At 24.4% G+C, this 16,564-nt stretch overlaps 2 protein-coding genes across 4 annotated transcripts; both read left to right on the top strand.

Moving 5' to 3' along the window:
* The first annotated feature begins 213 nt into the window (after nt 1-213).
* On the top strand, nt 214-10,707 carry LOC122508476 (venom carboxylesterase-6-like). Of its 3 annotated transcripts, none has more exons than XM_043621851.1 (9): nt 214-321; nt 587-907; nt 3,874-4,175; nt 4,895-5,094; nt 5,442-5,638; nt 6,418-6,583; nt 7,167-7,357; nt 9,712-9,998; nt 10,219-10,706. In XM_043621851.1, exons 2-9 carry the CDS (start codon nt 725-727, stop codon nt 10,421-10,423), a joined length of 1,731 nt encoding a protein of 576 aa, XP_043477786.1. In that variant the 5' UTR covers nt 214-321; nt 587-724; the 3' UTR covers nt 10,424-10,706. The 3 variants fall into 3 exon arrangements, with proteins under 3 accessions (XP_043477786.1, XP_043477788.1, XP_043477787.1); XM_043621853.1 differs by having other exon boundaries at nt 255-321; nt 676-907; nt 10,219-10,707; XM_043621852.1 differs by lacking the exon at nt 214-321 and having other exon boundaries at nt 582-907.
* Nucleotides 10,708-10,932: 225 nt separating this feature from the next.
* On the top strand, nt 10,933-15,608 carry LOC122508529 (venom carboxylesterase-6-like). Its single transcript, XM_043621943.1, is given in 9 exon segments — nt 10,933-11,330; nt 11,955-12,259; nt 12,418-12,617; nt 12,960-13,109; nt 13,112-13,155; nt 13,323-13,488; nt 14,641-14,828; nt 14,967-15,253; nt 15,404-15,608. Coding segments are annotated over 9 exon segments (1,731 nt in total). The 5' UTR covers nt 10,933-11,144.
* The last annotated feature ends 956 nt before the right edge of the window (nt 15,609-16,564 follow it).

The following is a 16,564-nucleotide window of genomic DNA, read 5'->3' on the forward strand; positions in this document are numbered from 1 at the left end:
TTTGTATTTTTTTTTTTCATACACTAATCCGCAATTTCAATTAAAGTATGGTATATGTATATCTATCGTAAATGGCTTTATCCGTGTGTATTTGGACTTGTTTTTTTTTATTAAACGAAAAGATATATACACGTGTCTTGGTGTACTTAAAAACTTAATGATATAAGAATATATATATATAGACACCAATACTGATAATGTGCAACAACACGGTTTAATATTCTGACACCGGTTTTCTTAGAGACAGTCACGATTTTACCTTCGCGAGAATCAAATACGCTGATTATTTCCATTACTCGCATCGGCAGTACCAATTATCTCGTGAGTCGTAACGAATTTCTCATATATTTCTATTCCATATTTTAAAGGAAAATAAATTCGCGAAAATTTTTTTTTCTCGAATGGAGAAAAATAATTCAAAAATTCTCTTTTTACATACATAAATTAAGGAGAGAATTTAAATCATTTTTTTCCACATCAAATTTATTTGGATATTTAAATTTATTTCAATATAAACGCGACTTTAATAAAAAGTTTTTAATTGTAAAAAAAAGTCAAACGTTAAATAGAATTTTTTTATTCCTAGTTCCTGGGATTTGGACATATTCCAAAGGATTTAAAATTAATAACCAAAAAGAAACTACAACCAAATAATTTAGGATTACTTTTTTTTAGTAGAGTGTAAAATTTTATTTATTAATTATTTTTCAAATTTGATTTGAAAATGAATTTGTTGATTCCTATTATTTTGGGATCGATTGTCGTAATTTCCGGCGCGGATCCAATAGTCAAAATAAAAAATGGAACGATCGAGGGTACTTTTATGAAAAGTAGGAAGGGCAGAGAAATCGCTGCTTTCCGTGGAATTCCTTATGCCCTTCCACCTTTAGGAGAATTAAGATTCGAGGTAAGTACAAACAAAAATATAATTTACTATTTAATTTTTTCCTAAACACCCAGAGAAAAATTTTATTTAAATCAAATATAATTTACTTGAATTAAGTAAAAGTAAATTTGTCTCAGAATCTACTAAATTATTTATTTGCTTTAAGTAAAAATTTTATTCCACCCAAATAAAATTTTTATTTGAGACAAAAATTATTTTACTTGAATCAAATAAAATAAAATAAAATTTATTTGGATTTATTTGGTCAGTTGACTTCTACTTTTTTCGATACATTTTTTTTTTGATATCATTATTCCAAGTGATTTGCAATTTGAATTGTTACAATTAAATATTTTGCTCAATAGTAAAAATTTTCTCAAACGAATATGATAATTTTATTCTTGTAAATGTTGAATGAATATTCGCAATTCATCTTCATTTTGAACAAGTTCTGATCAATTTTTTAATTCCTGTATTGCGATTCGATTGCTATATTAATTTTTTTACACATGAATTATGTACTATGCAATTAGCTTTGTCATGAATTATTAGTATGCGACTTTAAAGAACATTAGAACATTGAAATGTAATTTTTATACATTGAATGAAAAACTTAATTGAAATAACCAACAAAATCTAATAAAACCAATTCAATAAATAATCAATAAAATAAATTAATCAATAAAATTGATTACTAATTTGTTTAAATAAAATAAATTTTGTTTCAGTGAATAATTTAAAAATTAAATTCTTCAAAAGAATTTTTATTTTTTAATCAATCTGTATGAACTAGTGTTTAGTAAATCATTTGATAATCCCCTAAACTGTTCTGATTAATTTATCAATGATAACCTCTGTCAATTATTTCAATTTTGTAAAAGACATAGTAAAAGAAATTTAAATAAATATACTGAAATAAATATTTTTCCTAACTATACTATGTGCTAATTACACTACTACATATATTTTAGCAGTAAATTATATTTACTACTAAATAGATATACTTAACCGTATCTAGACCTATTTTCATTACCACTGTAATTAATTTTATTAAGGTCGATAACAGGAAAAAAAAAAAATAAAAACAAAACTAAATTTAAAAATACATTTCTTTAACTCCAAACTATTTTTTTTTATTTTTTTTTTTCGAAAAATAGTTTCCTGTTTTTTTATTGATAAATAAAAAATAATACTTTCTCATTTGATATAAGAATGCAAAAAAAAAAAAAAATATTAACAGAATATATAAAATAAAAATAAATCTACTTCCATGTGGAGTATGAAAATTTTCACGCATAATTAATGATGTAATCGCGGAAAAACATGTCCAGTGAGTTATATCAATTTATTATGTCAATTTATGTATATCATTCAAAAGATGCATACTCTTATGCAATGAGAAGACAATTTATAAGTATTTACACATAATTTACAACTGAAGAAGAAATGAATATTATCTTTTAAATGACGGAAATTATATAGGGGAATGTAGTCAAGGTTGGCCTACTGTCTAGGTAGGCCACTCGCGTTTTTTTGTCAAGTTCACTAGCGCCACCTACGCGCATTTTTGTCGAAGCTTGTCTTAGTGAAACCTAACTTTTTGTTCAATTACATTTTCGGAAAATCGAAAATTGTGTTTTCTGTGACGTCGGTACAAAAAAAGCTCAAAAAAAGTTTTGTGCATAATGTGAAAAACCATTAATAAAAGATAAAAAACAAATTGAATCGTCAAGGCAAGTATGCAGAAAATTTGTGGGACTCATGGTTGAAAGGAAAACAAAGTAAAAAATCGAATCCCGAAACGTATTTCTTTTTGTTTACAACAATTCGGTAATGTTACTTACTGTCAAGGTCGGCCACTATGTGTTTAAAATGCGCAAAGTTGAGGACGAGCTACTTCATTTGCAAAAACTGCAATTCTGTATAACTCATAATATAATTGATCATCTTATTAATATTTTTATTTAATTTTATTAATATTTTAGTGCAAAACTTTTTTTTATTTATATTTATTTTTTTATATTGTTTATTGTTATTATTTTGTTATTTCATTAAGTTACAAACTGTAAACAATAAAGAATCAATTTTCCGTAACTCCAAACATGTTATTTTATTTTTTAACGATTAATGCCCTTTGAATTTTAAACATGGCCGACCTTGACTGTAATGGCTAACCTGGACTACAAATTTTTTTTTTTTTAAATCTTTATAACTTTTTCATTTTTAAACCTGTCAATTTACTTTGTACAGAAAAAATGTTCCTATTAAACAGGACTTTCCAACCATATACTTCAATTGTCCAAATTCATTTTTAAAAAAAAGTTATAAACAAAAGTCAAAAAGGTGGCCGACCTAGACTATGTTCCCCTATATAGGAAAAAATATTTAATTTCGTTACAATTTTCTTCAATGTTAACTTTTTTCCCTTTTTATTTAAGTTGTTTCGCAATTTGTTGCTCTAGAAAAATGTATCAAGGTTCCTTGAAAAGAATGTGTAGTATTTACACTATGAAATAGTTCTGAATGAAAAAAAAAATTATTATTATTTTTATTATTAATATATTATTATCAATACTATTATTATTATTATTATTTTTATTATTATTGTTATTATTACTATTACTTTTATTCCACTATTCTACTATACTCAACTTTTATTTTAACCCTTTTTCTCTCTCAAAAAACATATTACTATTATTTATTTTATCGTTAATTATATTTATAATTATTTTTATTTTATATTTTTTTATTTTACATAGTAAACGGGCTTAAAAAATGTAAATGCCCTTTTGTACAAAATGTACTAAAAAGTACTAGAATATAAAAAAGAATATAAAAGGAATTATTTACTAGAATATAAAAAGAAAAAATATAATAAAATAATAAAATATAATAATAATAATGAAAATAAAAATATAATAAAATATAATATAATAAAAAAATAATAATATAAATAAAATAAAAATAAAATATAATTATTCTTACAGCCACCGAAGCCAGCGGCATCGTGGAAAAATGTTCTTTCTGCGAAAGAAGATCCAAATATTTGTACTCAGAGAAATATTTACACACATCAAGAAGAGGTGGTTGGCGAAGAGGATTGTTTATATCTGAATGTCTACACACCTCAATTATCATCATCAAATTCAAATGCAATAAAGCAAAAAAATTACCCCGTTATGTTATGGTTTCATGGAGGTGGCTGGGTGACCGGAGCAGGAAATTTTGACTTCTATGGACCGAAATTTCTTCTCGATCATGAAGTTATTCTCGTGACAATCAACTTCAGGTATATTCAATAAAAATAACTCTAATACACCCAGAAAAAAAGTTATGATAATTTAAGAAAAAACACTGAAAAAACATTTTTTTAAATTCAAAAATAAGTATAACCAACTAAAAAAATATGTTTAAATTAAATATATTTTAAAATTAAATTACGTAATTTTTATTGAATCAAAATTATTCTGTTCAATTCAAAAATAATTTTTTGGTTGACTGTATAATAATGATAATTATTATGTTTGATCCAAATATATTGTTTACTCAGTGAATCAGTTTCTTAGCCCCGTTTTTTTATTCAAAATAAATTATTCTTCTAAACGAAAAAACAATTTTTTTATTCAAAGAAATTTCTTTGATTTAGACAAATTTTCTCTAAATCCAAGAAATTTGTTCTTCAAATCATACAAACTTTAATGATCAGAAGAAATAATTCTCTAATTTAAAAAGGAAAATTTCTTTGAAACAAAGAAATTATTTTTGAAGCAAAGAAATTTTTTTTTTTATCAAATGAAAATTAATGTTTTATCGAAGAAACAAATCAAAGAAAATGATTTCTTTAAATGTTTAAATCATCAAAAACATTTCTCCGGGTGCATATAATAATGTGTATATTTTGAACCTCTAATTTATAATATTATAATTTTTTCTAATTGACAGAATAAAATATAAACGATTTAATTTGTAATAATAATGGAGTTTTAAAATTTCGAAAATTAATTACAGATTGGGTCCATTAGGTTTTCTAAGTACAGAAGATTTAGTGATTCCTGGCAATCAAGGAATGAAAGATCAAGCCCAATCGATTCGATGGGTTCATGAAAATATTGCCGAATTCGGAGGCGATCCCAATAGAGTTACATTATTTGGAGAAAGTGCGGGCGGTGTCAGTACTCATTATCATATGATTAGTCCCCTCTCAAGAGGTAATTTATTTAATTAATCAACTATTAGACAAAATAGATAATTAATTAATAAAAAAAATTTATTTGATTCAAATAACCGATTACTAATTGACTATTATCAATAAAATATTTACTTGAATCAAATAATTTTTTATTTAAACCAATTAACAGCTATTTGCTTCAAATACTGAAATTTTTGGTCCAAATAAATATAGCATGAAATTTATATGACTTAAAAATTAATTAAAAATAATTAAAAATAATTTCCCTTAAATAAAAATTATTTGATTTAAGTATTATAAATATTCATTATTATTATTAATTACCAATTAGTTCAATCAAGTAGAAATAACCTAATTAATTTTCAGGTCTATTTCATCGGGGAATTTCACAAAGTGGAACAGCTCTGTGCCCATGGGGATTGACAAGGCCAGGACTGGCAAAAAAGCAAGCGGAGAAATTGGGAAAACTTATGGATTGCACAACGAGCGATTCACGAGATTTGTTGAAATGTTTGAAAACGAAAAATCACATTGACATTATTGCCAGAGACAGAGCTTTTCAGGTAAAATGAAAAGAAAAAATTCTAGCTAAATGAAAAGTTAAATAAATATAAAATAGTGTACGCGTAAAATAAACATTTCTTACATCATTTAAAATTATATTTAACGACGCGAGAAAAATTAATTCCACTCAGATTAACGTTCATGTTTTTAATAAATATATATATGTTACATATATTTGCATAAATTCTGACATACCAATAAGTCTACCGGAGAAATGATAAACAGAAAGTTTAATTTACATGTAAAATCTAGGCCGGTTGCAAAATAATTCTTGTCCTGCATCCTATGCGCAAATTATAATCTCTTGAATTCGCAATGTTTAATGAAAGGGAAAAATATGTTTGTGAGATAATATCATCTATAATATAAATATAAAAAAAAAATATTTATACAAAGTAAGAAAAAATTTAAGAGAAAACTTGAGTATTATAAGAGAGTAGAAAATATCGATCAAACATTAGTAGTTCAGTAGCAAACAAAGAAATTACTTTTTAATTAAATTATTATAATTGAAAAAGATAATTATTATAATTTAATTACAAGTAAAAAATTTAATTTTTATAATTTAATTACAATTAAAATATAAATTTTTATAATTTGTATACAATTAAAAATGTGAATTATTATTTACCATAATTTAGTTATTATTAACTGAAATTAAGTTATTAACTGTAATTTAATTATTAACTTCAATTAATTCATTTAATAATAATTAAATTTTTTATTAAAAATTTAATTAGTTATTATTAAAACAAATGAGAATTAATTTATTTTCTAGGTCTTCGACTACTGTCCAATGATACCATTTAGACCAGTTATTGAACCCAATCATCCGGGAGCATTTTTGAAAGAAGACCCGGCAATCAGTTTAAAAGATGGAAATATCGCTGATATTCCTTGGATGACGGGTATAAGTTCACACGAAGGGGCAATAAAGTCAGCAAGTAAGTTATAGTAGACAACGAAAAAAAATAAAAAATATACACGAAATTAAAAAAAAATATATACGAAAAATTAGTAGAAATTACTATTTATTAGGAAAAGTTACTAATTCAATAGCAAAAAAGACAATCACTAACTCAAATTAGTAAACATTTTTACTGATTCAAATTTAACTAAAGTATATATTCTATACACTTTTCAATTAAGAAACATTAAAAATCATATTTTTAAAATTAAAAAAATAGACAAAAAGTATTAAAAACTAAAATTAAAACAGTTTAAAATAGATTTGAAAAAAACTGATTTTGAATAAATTTTCCATAATTTAAAAGAATAGATTATACTAAATTTACCAATCAGGAAATATTTCTCTTCGGAAAATAAATGGGAAAAAATGTTATATAATTTTAAAAATATTTTTTTCCTTCTAACATATATGCATCAAAAATAGTTTTTAATCTTTAGAACTAAATAAAGCAGTGTGGCCTCAAAATATATAATCCTCTTAATAAATAAATGTATAATAACATATGTAAATTTTAAAAACAATATATGAATAATAATTAATTAATATTTTTTTTCTAGCTATTTACGGACTCTTCGATGGCAAACTCATTAAGGAACTAAATGATAATTTTGAAAAAATTGCTCCATTAAGTTTACTCTACGAAGACGTTTGTCCAAAGCATTTGATTAAGAATGTGACAAAAAGTATTCGCAAATTTTATCTAGGTGATCGTAATATTGATGAATCGACCAGATTAGAAGTAACTCATGTGAGTCATATTCTATTTATGGAAATTATTATTTTTTAATGACAATACCAAAATTAACTATAATTAACAAAATTACAAAATTTTTTATTTTCAAATATAAATTTTTTAAATAATTTCATAATCAAAATTTAAAAAATCCATTTATTAAGTACAAAATTAATTATTACCTACTGTTCATATTTTCAAAAATTTTAATAAAATTTCACGAAAGAATTCAATTATTTTCGAAAATTATAATAACTCCTTCGAAACAATTCAATTATTTTTTTAAATAGTAAAATCTTTACAAAAATTCAATGATTTTCAAAACAATATTAATTGAATTCCTCGAATGAATTCAAATATTTTTAAATATTTCCATAAATTCCAATTATGTCCAAAAATTTTAATAAATTCTTCAAAAAAATTCAACCATTTTTATAAATACTAAAATTCTTCGCAGGAATTAAATTATTTTAAATCAAATTTAAATAGAATTACATGAAAGAATTTAATTATTTTAGAAAATTTCCATAAAATTCAATTTCAACAAGAATTTAAAATTCTCTAAAAATAATTTAATTATTCTCAAAATATTTTGAAAAAATTCTCTATAAAAATTAAATTACTTTCAATGCAATTTTTACATATATTCATCAAAAAAATTGAAAGAATTCAATTATTTTCAAAAAATAATAAAATTCTTGTGATAAATATTCAATTATTTTAAATATACTTAATTTTAATAAAATTCTTTATAGAAATTCCATTATTTTCGAAACAACTTTAATTGAATTTCTCTAAAAAATTTCATTATTTTCAAATACTTCTATAAAATTCTTCATAACAATTTAATTATTTCTTAAAATTTTAATAAATTCTTCGAAACATTTCAATTATTTTTATAAATAGTAAAATACTTTGGAGGAATTCAATTATTTTCAAAACAATTTTAATTGAATTTCTTGGATGAATTCAAATATTTTTAAATATTTCCATATATTTCAATTATGTCCTGAAATTTTAATAGATTCTTCGAAACAATTCAACGATTTTTATAAATAGTAAAATTCTTAGCAAAATTTCAATTATTTTCAATTCATTTCTAATAAAATTCTTCTTCATAAAATTCAATTGCTTTCAAAATTTTCAATTAAAATTATTAAAGAAACTCCATAAGTTTAAAAAAAATTCAAAGAAATTCTTCAAAACAATTTAATTAAGATTTTTAAAAATTTTAATAAAATTGATTTCGATAATTCAGTTATTTTCCTAAATAATAAAATTCTTTGAAGGAACTCTATTATTATCAAATTTTTTGATAAAATTCTTTGCAACAATTTGATGATTTTCAATACATTAATTTTAAAATTAAAAATATTTAAAAAGAAAAATTATAAAAAAGTTAAGAAACAAAAAAGCAAACAACAACTAACTTCAAACTGCGAACAGATTACCGAAACATGTACTTTATTAGTATTAATTAATAATTAATTAATGTTATAATTATTTTTATTTTATAATTAATTCAAAGTTGTAATGACAAATAGAAATCATCAGAATTTTTTTCACTTCTTTTCATTAAAAGACTAAAATTTTGTTAAATATTATGTTTTGTCAAATGTAAATTAATGCAGATTTTTGTTCTTTACTTCTAAACAAAATTAGAAAATTGTTAAACAACTGCGATTAAGAAATTGAAAATTTATTTATTTTGCATTATTTTTGTTTATGAATCACAATTTTTTTAACAATATTATTATTTTGTTTTAGAAAAAGAAAAAAAATATTTGCACAGTTTCTATTTTTAATTTTATTTTTGGAACAGGATTTTCCACAGGAATTAAGACATTCAAAAATTTTAAATTCAAACCTTTTTTAAATTAAACAACTTATAAAAGTATTTTTATAAAACATGAAGATATCGATAACTCCGAGTCTTCGACTCGGAGTGATCGATTTCTTCATGTTTTATAATAATTAAAGATGACCGAGAGATAAAATCATTTTCATCCTTTTAATTAAATTATTATTTTCTACAATTTAAAATTATTTTTTATGAAAATAATTGAATTCCTTAAAAAAATTTTATTATTTATAAAATTAATTGAATTCTTTTTGGGGAATTTTATTAAAATAGTAGACTATATTGAAAATCATTGAAATTAGAAAATTTCTTGAAAATAATTGAATTTCTGCAATTATTTATAATTTCTCAAAAATTAAATTTTTTTAGCATTTTCGACAAAAATTTTAATTAGAAAATTTTTAAATTCTAATTATTTTTAAAATTGCCAATTTTAATTAATAAAGAAGACAGTAAGTACTTAAATTTAAAAGATAATTACCATTTTTTAAGTAGAAATTTTTTTTAGATGTACTCTGATGCGTGGTTTATTATTGGCGCTGACAATGCAGTGAGAGATCATCTCGACGTTTTATCATCGCCAATTTATTATTACTATTTCGCGTACAGAGGAAGCGTGTCATTTAGCAGAATATTTGGCGATGAAGTACGAGATTATGGAGTGAGTCATGCAGATGATCTTCAATATTTATTCCCAGTTGGAGAACAATTATTTCAAGAAACACCTCTTAGTGCCGAAGACAATAAAATAATTGACGTCATAACCGAACTCTGGGTCAATTTTGCAAATTCTGGGTGAGTTAATCGAAAAAGGAAATTAAACTAATGAAAAATTACGAAATAATTACAATTTCATAATTATAATAAATTATAATTATAAATAAATAATTATAATTACATAAAAATGTTTATAATTATTTTCAATAATAATAATAATAATAATAATAATAATAATAATAATAATATTAATAATAATAATCTATTATATAATTGGTTTTTCTATTTCAATTTTCAGAAATCCCACACCAGAAATTACAACAAATATTCCACTGAAATGGAAATCAGTGAAAACACACGATCTCGAATATCTTCACATAGAAAATTCAAAGAAGATGTTTATGGGTCGTAATTTACTTCACGATAGAATTCAATTTTGGAATAATTTACCATATCGTGAAGCACCTACTTTAAGGAAAGACTCGTTAAGAGATGAATTATAATCTATTTTTTTCTTTAAAAAAAAAATTAAAAATAAAGATTCAAATCCTCTTTTATATTGTTGAATCAAAGTGAAATTGAATTAAAGAGCAATTGAAATTCAATTGAAAAAGCAATTATTAATTGCACAATTTCGAAAATACAATTGGAATTCATACGTCCACTTTTGTAACAAAAGTTTCAATAACCATCATCATTGTTATAAATATAGTTTAAATATTCTGATAATAATTACTAATTTAATTACAGTATAAAAATAATTTACCATGTAAATAGCTAGGTATTTTTAAAAATTAAGAATAAAAATTAAAAATAAAAATTATTTTAATACAGAAATTAATCAATTATAATTATTTCTAGAGAAAAAATTTCCGAGAATTGTAAAAGTACCTTCAAAAGAAGTAAAAAAAATATTGATGACAATATTTTTTAAAGTCAGTAAATTCGAACTTAAAAATAAATAATATTCTAAAAGTAATCACATACTTTTTTTAAGATTACATACATTACTACAGACAATTAACCACAAGTCACATGTTCTTGAAATTCTAATACTGTAAAGTGCGATAATGTACATTTTTTATACCACCAGTTTCACTGCAAGTGCAACAATATTTCCTGTAGTGAATCTAGTATAGATATTCCTTGTACTTGTGTTTCAATAAGTGTTCCAATTTTATTACAATTAATTTTATCACCAACAAAATTTAAGACACAAACAGAATGAAACTGTTCATTTTTGTTTTTCTTGAATTAATTACTGTCATTGTCGTGATATCGAATCCTGTCGTGCAAATTAAAAATGGAACACTCGAGGGTATTTTTATGGAAACCAGAAAAGGAAGAAAAATTGCTGCTTTCATGGGAATTCCCTATGCAGTTCCACCATTGGGTGACTTAAGATTTGAAGTTTGTACCATTGAATAATTTTACAATAATAAAATAGAAAAAAAAATATAAGAGAGAACTCTTTAAATTTGAATTAGTAAAAATGAGGCTCCGGATCTTAAAAGGGCACTTTCCGCATAGACTTTACATGGTGAAAGTCCCCTTTTAAGATCCGGAGCCTCAAATGTTTACTAATTTTAATTAGTCACTGATTTTTTACTTTTGAATTAGTAAACATGAAACTAAAGTTACCAACGTTGATTCAACGAAAAAATTCAAATAAAAATTTTCTCTATAAAGTTCGGGATACAAATTTTTCTTGTTTATTTTTAACCCAAGTAAACCCTCCAAACCCTAAAATAAAAAAAAGGTGGGGTAACAGAAATTGTTATTTTTTTCTTACGGTTTTTCCAAAAATCACGAAATTTCAACGAAATTAATAATTCCTCGCCTTGGTAGCAATTTTTTTCTTCTGATAATTATTTATTTTAATGTCACGAGCCATTAAAAAAAAATATAACTTTGATTAATAAATAGTAATTACTACTAATTTTTCAGTAAATTTTACTAATTCAAAAGCAAACAGTCATATAGTCACTAATTGAAATTTAAATATAGAAAAAAATAATTTTTTCTAATTTTCAGCCACCGAGACCAGCTTTATCGTGGAGCAATGTGCTTTTAGCAAAAAATCATTCAAATATGTGTACTCAACGAGATTATTATACTTTTCAAACTGAAGTTGTTGGCGATGAGGATTGTTTATATCTTAATGTTTACACCCACGAAAATATAATTTCCCAACAAACAAAAGGAATGGCTAAAAATAATTATCCCGTTATGATATGGATACATGCCGGTGGTTTTTTTATCGGTACTGGGAATTCGGACATAACTAGTCCGAAATTTTTACTAGATCACGATGTTATACTTGTAACTATCAACTATAGGTATATAATTAACAAATTAAAATAATTACATTAAGAATTAATTTTTAATCACATGTTTATTTTTATATTTATTATATTATATTAATTTTTATATTTTTAACATTTAATATTATTAATATTTAGTATTTTTAATTAATTCAAATAGAAATATTTTCCAGACTAGGTCCGTTAGGTTTTCTGAGTACAGGTGACCTAATAATTCCTGGAAATCAAGGACTTAAAGATCAAGCGCAAGCAATTCGATGGGTTCATGAAAATATTGCCGAATTTGGAGGCGATTCAAATAAGGTGACATTATTTGGTGAAAGTGCAGGCGGAGTCAGTAGTCATTATCATATGTTGAGTCCCCTTTCAAGAGGTAAATTAATTAATTGATAATAATTATTATTGAAAATAATAATTAAAATAATACTATTATTACACTAAAAAAATTTATTTGACTCAAATAACCGATTACTTGTCTATTAATAAATAAATATTTACTATTGCATGAAATTATTTTTATCTCGATTTTTAATTAAATCAAATAAATTGGATTTGAACCAATAAATTTTGTATTCGAAGCAAATACCATATTCAATTGGCAGAAATAAAAATTATTTGATTCAAGTAAATATTTATTTGATAATAGACTATAGTAATCAGTTATTTGAATCAAATAATTTTTTTTTCAGTGTATTACTAATTATAATTATTTTAGGTCTCTTTCATCGAGGAATTTCACAAAGTGGAACAGCTTTTTGTCCCTGGGCTTTTAATACACCAGAGAGAGCAAAGAAAAATGCGGAAAAATTGGCCAAACTATTTGAATGTCCAACTAATAATTCGAAACAATTACTGAATTGTTTGAGAAAAAAAGCGCAATTGATATTATTGCTACCGACAACAAATTTGATGTAAATTTATTGTCAATTTTTTTATTTCATTTAGATTTCTTAACACAGTTTTTCTAAGGATATCAAATTAAGACAAAAGTCATATCAATTTGATATACTTAGAAAAACGGAATTAATTTATTTACATATTATATAATTTATTAAAAATTTTCTACTCTTATTTTTAGGTATTCGATTATTGTCCAATAATTCCATTTCGACCAGTCATAGAACCTGAACATTCTGGAGCATTTTTAACAGAAGACCCGGCTGTTTTGATAAAAAATGAAAAAATAATGGATATTCCATGGTTATCGGGTTTTACGTCAGACGAAGGAGCTTTCAGAGCTTCCAGTGAGTTTTAAGTCAATAAAAAATTTTTATATTTCTTCAAAAAAATCTAAATCTGATAGAAAACTATTTTTACTTTAATTTACTACTTTTATTATTACTGAAATTAAAATGCAAAAAAAAAATTAATTCATTAATTGGTTTAAGAAAACATATATTTTTTCTATTTACGCACTATAATTATTAAAATAAACTGCCGTCTGACTAAAAACTCATCTTACTACTGAAAATATGTGTCTAAATATTAAGAAATATTTTTCGCTGAAACTTACTTTACTATTAATATAACAAATATTTTTAATAAATTGTTGTCTGACTAAAACTTGCTCTTACTACTTAAACTGCTACTAAAAAAATTATATCATTTTGTACGACTAATACCGACTGTCACTACTGAAATAAAATTTATAAGATTTGACGACAAATTGTCTGACTAAAATTCACCTTGACTACTGACACTTTATTTTTACTACTGATATTAAAATTACGAGAATACATCCCTATCTGACTAAAATTGACTTCTACTACTAACAAATTTACAAAAATCTTAAAGTTATGTCTGACAAAAATTGAATTTTACTACTGATACTGAAAAAATTCTTCTTTAAATAAATATTATTTAATCATTATTATTATTCCATAGGAATTAAGATTGTCTGACTAAATATTACATTTACTACTAATTCTAAAGAGATTTTCTGCAATTATGTCTGACCAAATTTTGCTTGCACTACTTGCACTAGATTTATAAGTAAAGCACTCATGTCTGATCAAAAATCTCCTTTATCACTGATACTAAAAATAATCTGAAACGTTATGTCTGACAAAAACAGTCTATCACTACTGACATGAAATTTAAAAGTAATTTAAAAAACAAAGTCAGACTAAACCTGATTTTAACTACTGTCACAAAAAAAAACAAATAAAAAGTAGTTTAAAAAAAGTCTGACTAAAACTAATTTTCACTACTAACAGAATTAATTAACGACTAACTAATTACGAAACATAAAAATCCATCTGATCGAAATTTCTTTTTACCACTATCACATCAAAATTCTCAGAAATCCCAATTTTCGTCTGACCAAAACTATTTTTAACTACTGAAACAAGAACAATTTTTCCTAAACAAAATTTGTATCGTTTTCTTAAATTTAGGACTTTTTGGTGTAAAAAATGGTGAACTACTTACACAATTCGATAAGAATTTCGAAAAAATTGGACCAATGTCAGCATTATGTGACGACAATTACTCGGAAAATTCACTTAAAAAAATATCAAAGAGTCTACGAAAGTTTTATTTCAATAATCATTCTCTCAACGAATCGAGTCAAGCTGTAGTAAACGTAAGAATTTCTCAACAAAATATTAACCCAAAATATAATTCTAACTTAAAAAGAAAATTTAGAAATACAAAATTTTTTTTAAAAATTTTTTAAATTAAAGAAAAAAAAATTTAAAAAAGTAAATAATTTCTTTTGCAGATGTACACAGATGCCTGGATTCTATTTGGAAATTACCAATCCCTACGTGAACAATTAAAATATTTTTCCTCGTCAATGTACTTTTATTATTTCGCCTACAAAGGTAGTACAACATTAAGTGTTCTATTTGGTGATAAATTCAACGACTATGGCGTTTGTCATGGTGATGAACTCCAATATTTATTTCCATTCGCCGAGCAACTATTTCCCAATACACAATTAAATAAAGAAGATCACAGAATGATTGATCTCATGACTAATCTATGGTTCAATTTTGCAAATTCCGGGTAAAATTTTATACTCAACTATTTTTATCAAAAAAACGAAAAAAATTCCCATGAAAAAAAATTACAACTTATTCAAATGATAATAACTAATTTATTAATAATTAATTATTTAATTAATAATAATTAATTATTTATTTAAATATGTCACAGAAATCCAACACCGGAAATTACGGAGGACATTAAAACGCAATGGGAGTCAATAAAAACTAATTCCTTGGAGTATTTTCACATAAAAAATTCCAAAGACTTTTTTATGGGAAAAAATTTATATTTAGAAAGAATGGAGTTCTGGAAAAATTTAACTACTATTAGTAATGATTTAAAAAATAATGAATTACTTAAAGATGAATTATAAACAAAATACAATTTTATTATTATTAGTATTTTTATCACTATTATTATTATTATTATTAAAATTATTATAATTATCATTACTATTATTATTATTATTAAAATTGTTATAATTATCATTACTATTATTATTATTAAAATTATTATAATTATCATTACTATTACTGTTTTTTTTTTTTTTTTTTTTTTTTGCTTAGGGACTTTTGGGAAATCTGCCTACAGATACCTTGGATTCCGCACTCCAAGGTTATGTGGGGTTGGTGTGATAAAACAAAAGGAGATAAAAAAAGAAAAAAGTAGTATAGCTATGCCGGTTCTAGGACATATCGGTAATGTAGATTCCTACTTACCGACCGCGAGGGTAAGTTACAGGGCGTTAGTGGGGTATATGTCGGTAATTTACCGGACGTTGGTGGGGGTATAAGTTTCTGTCACTAGATGGCGTTAGTGGGGTATGTATCGGTAATTTACCGGCCGTTGGTGGGGGTATAAGTTTCTGTCACTGGATGGCGTTAGTGGGGTATGTATCGGTAATTTACCGGCCGTTGGTGGGGGTATAAGTTTCTGTCACTAGATGGCGTTAGTGGGGTATGTATCGGTAATTTACCCGCTGTTGGTGGGGGTATAAGTTTCTGTCACTAGATGGCGTTAGTAGGGTATATGTCGGTAATTTACCACCCGTTGGTGGAGTACCTGATTTTAGTTAACCCTTTTAGCTTATGCAAATTCCACCCACTATCCACCCCTTTTGGACGTAGAATATGCAAATACCACCCCCTCCCACCACCCACTCACCTATGTAAAATACATTGCACTTAGTTAACCACCACCACCCCCCCACCCACCTACTTTTTTTCTATTATATACATATTTCCAATACTACCACCCACCACCACCCACTTAGTATAAACCAGAAATTTCAAAAATCATATAGAGAAGCGCAAGGGACTAAGCGTTCGC

This window comes from Leptopilina heterotoma, unplaced genomic scaffold, assembly GCF_015476425.1.
Source record: "Leptopilina heterotoma isolate Lh14 unplaced genomic scaffold, ASM1547642v1 Lhet_54, whole genome shotgun sequence".
Taxonomy (NCBI): domain Eukaryota; kingdom Metazoa; phylum Arthropoda; class Insecta; order Hymenoptera; family Figitidae; genus Leptopilina; species Leptopilina heterotoma.